The sequence below is a fragment of the Schistosoma mansoni genome, chromosome 2 (assembly GCF_000237925.1).
Source record: "Schistosoma mansoni strain Puerto Rico chromosome 2, complete genome".
Lineage (NCBI taxonomy): Eukaryota > Metazoa > Platyhelminthes > Trematoda > Strigeidida > Schistosomatidae > Schistosoma > Schistosoma mansoni.
In genome coordinates this window covers 14,907,598-14,918,690 of record NC_031496.1, presented here as the reverse complement: position 1 = coordinate 14,918,690, position 11,093 = coordinate 14,907,598, and the positions used below count along the sequence as shown (strand labels likewise).

The following is an 11,093-nucleotide window of genomic DNA, read 5'->3' as shown; positions in this document are numbered from 1 at the left end:
GCAAGTGGCTATCAGGGCTCAGTGGCCGAGTGGATAACGCGATGGCGTTTGATGCGAGGGTACTGGGTTCGAGTCCCAGAGTGAACATCAACTCTGAGATGCAGGTACATCCAGCTGACGAGTCCCAAATAGGACGAAACGCGCGTCCTGGATTCCACTGCTAGCCACTATCCATCTCTGCTTACCATGCTTGTGAATTAAGGTATATCGAGGCAATACGCACAGTATGCACATATGCCAATTAGAGACTGACCAGTTGCAGTCCTAAACACATCGATGGGAAGATCCAAACAAACAATACTAAGTGAATAAGCAAAGAAGTTCTCACTTTTATGAAGAACGTTAAGGAAAACTATAGCATGACCGTCACTGGCTTTTATTGCGAGCCGTGTCTGTTAACGTTCAATTAACTGAGCTGAAGCATCCCAATATGATGATTACTAGTGAATAATCATTTATATACTGTTGGACTAGAAAGCTTTATCAAATCAAGAACTTGCCTACACAGCGATGGTTCGGATTAACATATGAAATTTAATACCAATCAAATAGCCTTTTTAATAAAGCGCTTTTGATAGATACATTGGGGTGATCCGGGGACGTAAATACACAGGGCAGGGGTCAAAGCACAGAGTCACAATGGCCAATGAAGACCCAATGGTCGTAGGTCAGATAACAGTGGCCGCCTTTCGCAGCTTGTGTGGATTACAACCAAATTTCAGCACAGTGTTGATATATAACCAGTCGTTCATCATATTAGTTTCATCGTAGTTTGGTCCGCGGTTAGGAGCATTAACGATAACTTAGTTGATGTCACCTATTCGAAACACTGATGTTGACAGCATTTTCACGCTATATAAATGTCATCCTATGGAATTCCACATGGTGCGCTAATTTTCAACGCTGAGATTGCGTGGCGAAGGCAGAGAGGTTGTCAGTTCATAACTTAGACCCACGGTATCGAAGATAGGTGAAAAGGATTGGCGTTCGCGGGCTCACCATAACTCCTTGAGTGAGATCCCAGAGATCGCGCGACTCAATGGGCTGAGGCGAGTTCGGGTGTAGTTCATAAGAAAAGTCAGTGGCTATCCTACTATAGTTTATCACATTTTCCATACAAGTGAAATGAACTCTCTTACCTAACAGAAATCTTTCTAGAGTGCGTTTTGAGTAAACTCAACCCGTCATACCGTTTTTGTCTATTTATTGGTTGACCATATGACCCTTTTCTCCTTTGTTTTCTTAAAGTATTATCATTTTACTTGTGTGACTCAATTTTGGACCAGTACCATGTCAGGATTTATGTAAGACAGAATGCTAGGAATAATTGGAAAAATGACGGTGAAATTCGTTTGAACACCTGTTAAATGAAGCCTTTTTCAGTTTCGGTGTCAAGACATCAAAAATTTCTTAACAATCTGATCATAGCGATAGACTGCTTTGTGTTATGCCTATATGGATTGATTAATTTTCTTAAAACTATAGTGATAATTGATGAGGAAACTCAAGGCTTCTCTGGAAGAACAATGAATAAAGACCGTTTGTAATTGAGTAAATAAACGACGAATATTGAGAGTTGGGTTAAATACTAATGACAAGAACACTAGATAATTAAGCACAATTAGTTCACTTAAAACACGGACAACGACTTCAGTCATCAGATTTTGATTGAAAGTGAAAATGTCACGATAAAGTTGTAGAAAATGAGAGCAGAATATTTTAAAAAATGGTAAATCAATTCATCCAGACGTTAAGTCAGCAGAAACAATAAAACTGAGGTATATGATTAAATCGTTTGTGGGGTAAAGCGATTAATTTGGAGATTCCTTTTATCATGAACTTACATTCATAATGTGCATCAATAATCAGTTGAAAACAATATCGAAATGGCCAAGTGAAGTTCTGTATTTTTCATTTGAAGTAATGGCTTAAAGACTACAAAACTTTATTCTCAAACTACTGATTCGCAGGTTTTTGACATGATTCACCGACTTTGATTCAAGACACTAGACAGCATTACTAGTTCTTGTACGAAAATTGTTACTCAGTGCCAAGTACACAAAATTTCATCTAGTTACCACGTTATAATTTTATATCGGTAATGAACTGGGAGAAAATGAGAAAGAATCTATAACAAGTTATGGCAGTACTCACAGTATCTACACTACAGCTAATGATTTTGAACCATATAGCTCTGAATCACCAACTACTCGCTATGGATGTCTTGTAGAATGTAAGTACAAAATTCACAGTTGTACACAGCCAACAATTCGAATCTATCTTCTACTGGAAACACCATTGACAGTCTAAGGGTTTCGTTACATACAACAGATGCTTTTGAGACATCGCTGATAGATAACTATAGGTAACAAGCTAGTTATACTTCATAACGTTTTCTACAAATAACGAATTCATATAATGTATGCTTTCTCCAAGTAAAGGAAAATGACTCGGAGAGAAGTTGTATACTTACTTCAATCTGCAGACGGAACCATTTCTTCTTTCATAATAAACAACAGTATCAGAATCTAGCAAATTTTTTGGTAATTCATTAAAAAGGGTTTTTTCAAAGAACAGTGGTAGCTCATCTTCAATATCTTGATTAATTCTCAATAGCCGGTCCATTTTAGCTTCATTAGGTAATTTATTGAATGACTTATTGTCTTGATCACTGAATAAAAGGATCATATCTTCCAAAGTAGGATGGGTGATCTTTTTTTGTTCGTGTTTATTCTCAAATAAAGTTGGGCAAGTATGTTTATCTGGCGACTTAAAACTATGATATAAAATTCCAGAAGAGAAACTAAAATATAAAGGATATCTTATCTTTTGCAGTAAGTTTAATTCTCTCGGTACATTTTGTGACTTGCACCGTAAAGGAACTAACAAACGAAACATAGTCCGACTAGCTTCTGTAACAAAATAGAAAATCATTCGGACGAATAAAATACATAAATAATGGGTGGTGTGAATTTACATCGACATAAATCAAACAAGTCCAGTCGATTCGCTACATATATGATATAAGACGAAACAGAAGAAAATACAGGGCCTAGAACGAAAATGTTAGTCCACTCAGAGCTTAAAATTTAAGAACGGTTAAATACAATATTTCGTGAAAACTGAGTTACAAACTTCGAACTAACATGAATTACTCATTTGGACAGTCTGACAATACATACAACCCATGTGACTATGTTGTTTAAAACCAAATATACAAGTACGCCTTTATATACTTACATATTACACGCCTATCTGAAATCTTTGTCTTTTATCAATCAATATGGTTCCTTGAAATAAAAAAGCGTCCACAGAACTAGAAATACGATCTTGCCACGTTAATTACACATGGAATTGATACTAAGCTTGAAGGTAAATAACTGTTCTGACATCAAACATTCTAAAAGATAACTTCTTAACTAGTCTTCTAGGTGTCTAATCCTGATTTACTGTAGTTCTGAAGGGAGAAATTGACAAACAGTAGTTCATTAAACCGTTATATGGTGAATAAATACAATGATTAATAATTGTCCTACAGATAGAGCCAACTGATATCTAAAATATTATAAGCTCAATTAATGCTGAGTTCTGAAAAAACTGAGTAAACTGCAGAATCAGCTTTAAAAGCACAGAAACCCGACGTAGAAATAAGTACATAAGTCTATAGTTTCGTGTGTTGTGAATAGTGAACTTGGTCTTACGCAAGATTTTAGAATTTAACGGACTGAAATGCACAAGCCAAAACACTTCATCGCAAGTAAATAGTCAAACAATCTTTTATACACGTACGAATGTATATTTTACAAATGCCTAGCACTCAAAGTCGATGTATTTTGGCGAATGTGATCATTCTGGTAATTTTTGACGGTCATAAGCAACGATACATTACTAACTAATCCAACGAAGGGTAAAGTACGACAATCTTATATCTTTTAATAATATTGATATCATTAATCTTATACAACTATATGTACATTTTATGAATAGTCCTGTTCTTTACCCAGATGATATTCCACTTCTTACATGATATCCACCAATCTGAACCATTCGAATCCAAGATTGTGCTTCACTAATAAGATATTTAAATAAAGTTCCTATCAACTTTTTATTACCTAATTGCACCCAAGTGAACATACAGATATAAGGTCATGAAATATGTAAATACACAACTTCACAATTCAAACTGAATAGAAGTGCATCAAATAAAAACGAAACAAAAGAATAAAAATAATACCACCCATAGCGATGGAAAACCAAAAGGGGAAGAAATGAAGGACAAAACAAAATACTTATTATAATTATTTAGTTAACCTAGTTCTCGCTTGACTCTAGGAAATTCGGTTTTGCATTGAAAGTCGCTTATTCTATGGAATCGTGCTGTTTCCTTGAAATATCATTTATTTAGGAATGAATTGAAGGCATGTGAACAGGCAGGAAAAGACTTAACCATGGAATAAACTGTTACATTGTATTTAGATTAAACATTATGACAGCTAAAACATACAAGCATATTTAAACACGTAAAGATGCATGACCTTTTTTATTTGGTTATCCCTAAATAATCAGTACTTATTTTAGAACAGAATAGACAAATCCGCAACACATACTTTGCTGCAGCGTACACGACAATTACAGCGCCTTCCAAAATAAAATGTCCTTGGGACAAATAGTATAAATCAGTTTTGATTATATGTGCCCATTCCTTCATACTGCATTAAGATTCCAGCTTCTCCAACAACTGATTTACAGCGGATATAAACACTTTTTTGCAATGGTTTTTCTTAACTTTGAACTCCAGTAATGTGTTCGTTGATATTTTTAACCAAAAGATTGAGGTGGTAATCAAATTCTCATACTAAATAGTTCCGTAAAACTTCGACACCGGTTTTTATCTCATTGGTTTGGATGAAAATACCCTGGCTAATGACTCAGTCACGCATTCGCACCAAATCACGAGCGCGTACACCGTGCTATGCGTCTCTTCCTACCGCTATCCGGCTTAAGTCAAACGCTCCTCAACGTAACAGCAAGTTACCCATCATCGGCTTCTAATTTGGATGGATTAATAATCTTCGATTCTAGAGGTTTTACGGAAAAAAGTGCTGTCGAACATCGAATATCCGTTACATCTTTAGTGGTGAGCCCAACGTGACATGGCACACCGAGCCATAAACTGTGAGCCTGCTCCTCGTTATAAAGCTACATCTTACTTTTTATTTTACCATATCTTGATATCATTTTGTGTTCTCGGATTTTTTCCTTTCGAATGATGGTAGATTTTACCCTCATTATGACAGGACAGACACCCAAACTATTAGAGGATAAGACGCTTGCGCCCCTTACATTTCATCTCGTACCATTCTGACCTGATAATATCGAAGCTTGATTTCGCTATGCAAAATCTGAATTCCACATGCACGATTTGGCGGCCCCATGTGTACAATCCATCACAATGGAGGAGCAATTCTGGACGATATTAACGGGAACAATACACATTGTATGTTTACTAGTGATGTTTCTGAACATTATGGTATCTTAAAAGAAGCTATCCTTAAAAAAGAGATCTTATGGATCGTCAAAGGTTAGACCAGCTCCTCCATAACGTTGAACTGCAACACGGTTCAGCAACGGAAATGTTGCTACGTATTCGGGGGGTCAATCATAAACTGATATTTGATGAGGGCCATTTTGTCTAATTGTGAAACTTCGTTTTCCAGTTGTAGGTTATGCCCAGTTACACCTAAACATGTAGTCGATCCATAAATCAGACAGACACTCTCCAAATATACCGAACTTTTCAATATGCAAGCAAAACTACCGTGCGTAACCAGCATTGTTGCAAAACAGCATCACAACTACAGGACCATATATATTTTCCAAAGCACGGCGACTAAGTCCTCAAAATCTAAGGTTAGCCCAGAACAAATTCGAGTACATGATGGACTGCAGAAGACACTCCTAAAACTTCTGTTATCACTCCCCTCAACCTCTACAATGTTTTTCACATGCTTTCCGGTTTGAGAAATGCTGCATAAACTTTTCAGTGATTCGTTAATGAGGTATTTAAGGGTTTCAAGTTCACGTGCGCCAACGTTGGTGGGTGTGTAACAACTTGAATTGATTAATTGGGAGTTTACTTCAAACATCTTAGCTGTATAAAAACATTGTAGCTGAAGTATTTATTCACTCCTTCACTTTGTAGACATTATATTTGCCATTATTTTATATTGGAGGTTGAAAAGCTTCATATGTTCAAAAAAGATAACCTTAGGCTTCAAACGTCCTATTCCACAACCAAAATAGACCTGCCCACTACTTGTCTGTTTCTTCTATCCACAAAAGGAAGGATACCCGCCAGCACAAAATATGCTTGACCAGATGTCCGGACAGAGGATCTCATCTACAGCTTCTCGATTTTATTTTCAAGTGACTTAAGAAAACATGGCACTATTGTAAATATTCAGATGTTGGTAGTCACGAATGACTATCCGGACTTTTTCAGACACACAATTGGTGCTCAAGGTATTCTCCCCCGGAGAAGCAAGTTGACGGCGGTTCTGAAATACCCAGAACCGATCATAGTTAAGCAATTATACACGTTCAGCAGCCTGGTACGTTTTCATCAATGGTTCATACCGAATTGCGCTTGTCTCGTGAGACCCTTAACAGACCAGTTCCGTGGAAATGAGAAAATCACCAATTCAAATGACAACGCGATAGAAAAATTGTAGTGACTTAATTTTATGAAGAGGACACGACTGGTATAACGGAAACAACTATTATAACCAACTGTACTATTGATGGTTTTACTGTACCTGTTTGTTTAAGTGTACCCGAAGGACATCTTTCCGTTTCTGTGTGACCTTGTACGGACTCTCATACGCTCAGTAGTCCCGTTCGTAAACCTTGGCACTGTCTCAGTATTATTTTGATAACACGAGATCGCCAATAAATACATATTACTACAAACTTCAAATGCCTACTGATATTTGGACTACGGAAGGATCTAACCTAGCAACTGGAACGTAGTTTTCCTGTTGTGGTGATCATAGTCAACCGTAACTCGACGCCTAACTACAGAACAGTGACGATTTAGGAAATAATCACAAGCGCTACTATTCTCGCTCTCTAGAACATCCTACACATCGATAAGTATCTATGTAGAGGTATCCGACTCGACTGTCAAAGGGATATTATAACAATGGGTATTCAACACCAAATGACCTTCCGAATTCCTTCCCAGATGGTTGAAAAACATAGAGTCGAGGTAAACAATTTTCGCCAGAGGACTCCCAGTTATATATGGTACTCTACAGCACTCTCAACACTCTGTTGAAGGACGAGAAAGCACTCCCTTGACTGAAGATAGAACTCTCATATTTTGTTTCAGCTCGTCTTTAAAAAAATACTTCCCTAGAGAGTATCGACAACTGGAAAACATTTCAAAGTTTACTTCAGATATGCAAATTAATTCTCTAGCAAACAATTCGGTGACAGATGCTTTGTCTCGTGTAAAACCCTGAGGCAAGTTCTGAGGAATCGAGCCTCCTAAACATGCCAGCTAGAAAGTAAGAACAGGAATTTCCTTGAACAACTCGGAAACCACGAATCAAAAACACTGTAACGAGTGAAGAAACTCTTCTTTGTGACACACCCACTGGTAGGGATCGTCCAATCGTGCCGAAACATAATCGACACAACATCCTCAATACATTGCACAAACTATCTCATCCTCGTTTCTGAATTACCATCCCGCTCATAACACGATGATTTTTCCAGCTTAATATGACTAAGGATGTGAGAGAGTGGCATGCTCCTATTTAACTATTGGAAATCTAAGGTGATTAAGGACAAAGAATGTTCATTAGGTTATTTTGCAACTCAAGACTCTCGTTTCGATTATGCATTGGTAGTACTCCTATCAGATTCAAGTGCATACTCGTTCCTACTAACGTGTGTTGACCGTTCCACATGATAGGGAGAAGTGGTACCTACCAAGGATAGTACTGCTAAAACAGTCGCCCCCACTTTCGTCAAATGATGGGTATTAAGCTTCGGTTGCAATTCAACTACTACCGCAGACCGTGGACGCCACTTCGAAATTGAACTTTTCCGTTGTTTCGCTACACTAACAATGACCACACAATCCTGAACGATCGTCTACCACTCACCAGATAACGAGTCGGTGGAGCGATTTCAAGACAGTTGGAAGCTTCACTCTATGCTACAAATGTATATTGTGGACTGACGCTCTTCCACTCAGGTTACTTATTATTTGCAATGCAGTGAAAGCTGACATTGGGTGCAATACAACACAACTCGTTCGCGTAATGACCCTTCGACTTCCAGGAGAATTTGTCGGTCCTTCGCCATCTCCAATATATATGGATCTACACTCACAGTCAACTAACGTTTCGTCAAACCCAACTTACGACTGAGACCACACGTTCTCGCACGCCACTACTCAGTACGACAACCACTCGAAATGGCATACAAAAGGACGCCTCAAAGTTCTTCATTGCAAACATTGAGAATATGCCACAGATAAGAATGGGACTACTGATAACATCAACCTTAACTGCCTCAGAGCATTTTTCTCACAAGGAAACCCCAATTATGTCGACTTTCCTTCTGAACAATCGAACGACACAATCTTCACAACTATGACCCGACCCTGGGTATCCAAGGACTACGACAAAACTTCTCTGGGCTTTGATAACTTGCTTTAAACGACGCGCTCCGGATGAACTGCACCGTTTCGAAAACGCTGAAACGACCATTGCATGTCGGATATTGCTTAACTTTTTATTTTATCTCATTTTAGGTGCACCAATATTTGTTGATTGTACTCTCAGCTTTTTAATACCATTATGTCAAAGAATTTGTCTTGTCTCCAACATGCCTTTCCGTGTGTGCTTCGTTGCATTTCATGGCCTCTAATGTTAGGGAAAGATGACCATACACTGCTGAACATATCGTCCAATCAAGAAAGTGTTTACCAACGGCAGGCTAGTTGTGTTTAAACTTCTGGTTGACCACACTTTAGAGACACCACTACATTGCTACGGGTGAAGTGATTTGTAGAGGTAGATAAATCCACAAAAAGTAAATAGTTCTGGATTTCTTCACCATTGAAGCTGAACTGATTAGATTTGATGGAAGCACCCTAGGTGAAGGCCGTCTGTCACACATCTGCATCAGATTACTAATTGGTACACCATGCTACTCTTCTTTACTGACTTCTGATTCGACTTGGTCCGAGATCTTTCGAATATTAAAGTGTTACGGATGGCGGCGTTGTCAAACTCAGAATTTCTGTGGCATCTTTAGCTGAAGGAAAGACGAGGCATTTATTTTCTAAAATAATTTCCTACTATCCCGACAATCAAAATTAAAATACATATTAACTCGTAGAAAAGTCAAACGTCTCAGGCCTCTTGTTTTATGGTAAATCAGACACATCTGACTTACTTTCTCTTTACACAGTTTTCAGTTGATTGAGTGAAACTTGAACTAAAACGTGAGCTCGCACTTGATATACTGACGTTTATCTGAATCTTCCCACGTAATTTTTGAATAGCACGACTAATTCATTTTCGATATCGTATAATATTTTTCCTTTTTTCGCTTCTCACAACCACGTCGTTGTACTCTGCTTTTCATAGTATCGTGGCAAGAACAAAAACTCGTTGCTCTTTAATGAAGTTATACACTTTTGTGTCTCATTTTTTCTAAAATCTCTCAAAAATTTTCCGCCTCTTGCTGTCACATTGTATATTCACATATATATCAGCGTTTTTCCACATTTGATCCCTACACATGTATGAATGTACTTTGATATGGTCTCACATTTTTATTTATTTGTTTTCCAGTGCCACTGAAAAAAAGAAATACCGGAGGAGAATTCGATAAAAGAGCTTCATTGAACCCCAAATATCTTTACCACCCTTAAGACAGCGCTTATGACATGTATAGTTCTGTATCGTATTTTCGTATAGCGTAACGCCTTGGCTCGTCTCTTTTCATACAACTGTCCTAAAGCTCAATAAACAACAAATTTAAAAAGGTGATTCTGAACGTCTACTTTAATGAAGTTCAGTGCGTCTAAGTGCATGTAATTCTAGTTGATTATTTTTCGTAGGCAATGAATAGAATGACATACCTAAACGTAATCTGATGTAGATGCCCAATCAAGCGCTTTCTGCGAAGGGTACGTTCAGCAGCACTAACATAGTATAGTTATTAAGGACAAAGTAATTGGTTTGTAAATATATATATATATATACTGTTACAGTTCCTTGGAATTTTTGGTAGGATAGTGGAAATGCACTATTGGAGTCGAGAGATTTCGACTCTTGTTGCATTCTTTCTGAATCTTGTGGATGAAAAGAATTAATTAGTAGATATAGAAATGATCGTTGATTACACACACAGGGATCGCTTGTACTATTTTTGAAAATAAAGTTGATGTACAACCTTCTTTTGTAAGGTCTATTGACTGTTTCCTACGAATGCTTGGAAAACTTTTATGTGGCCGCTTACATGTTCCAATTTAAGTGTATTTACTATTAAATGTTGTTTAGTTTTTAAAACGTAAAACAACTTGTTCGTGTTGAGACATTACATCACCTCAGTCCCCCTGCGAAACAGAGAAAATATGGAGTTTACGTGGGGGAAAAGTGAGGTTTATCCTCTAATGCGAGTGAATTTGCAATCGGTCTTTCTTGAGCACGTTTCAAGAGGGAAACAGCTTTCTTATGACCTAATCTTATGATCGAGGAATCTTTAGCAGACGGAGTTTTGAGTATATACTTTAAATGGTTTTGTGTTACCCGTTGCGTTGTACTGTAGGTTTGGGAGATGTAATATGCACTATGCAGTCGATAAACCCTGTCTCAGTATCTTGGGACTAATATCCAGGCAGTCAGAGATTATGTCGCCTCAGTGAACTGGTTGGTTGACGTTGATGAGTTGATCAAAGACGAACTGAGTGAGTTTAAAACCACATTGAATCCCACAACAAGACCAACACATGAGTTATCACGTCACTTTCCATGAACCGGTAGGGAAATCCGAAAGCCGTTGTGGCATAG

At 37.8% G+C, this 11,093-nt stretch overlaps 1 protein-coding gene across 1 annotated transcript in view; it reads right to left on the bottom strand.

The window, feature by feature from the left end:
* The window catches only part of Smp_181130 (hypothetical protein), a gene marked incomplete at both ends in the record, with an annotated part of 12,319 nt that extends 9,385 nt beyond the window's left edge, over positions 1-2,934 (bottom strand). The window contains one exon of the mRNA XM_018795802.1: positions 2,474-2,934. Coding sequence (XP_018650078.1) covers positions 2,474-2,934 — 461 coding nt within the window. The remainder of the gene's footprint in view (positions 1-2,473) is intronic.
* Positions 2,935-11,093: the final 8,159 nt, after the last annotated feature.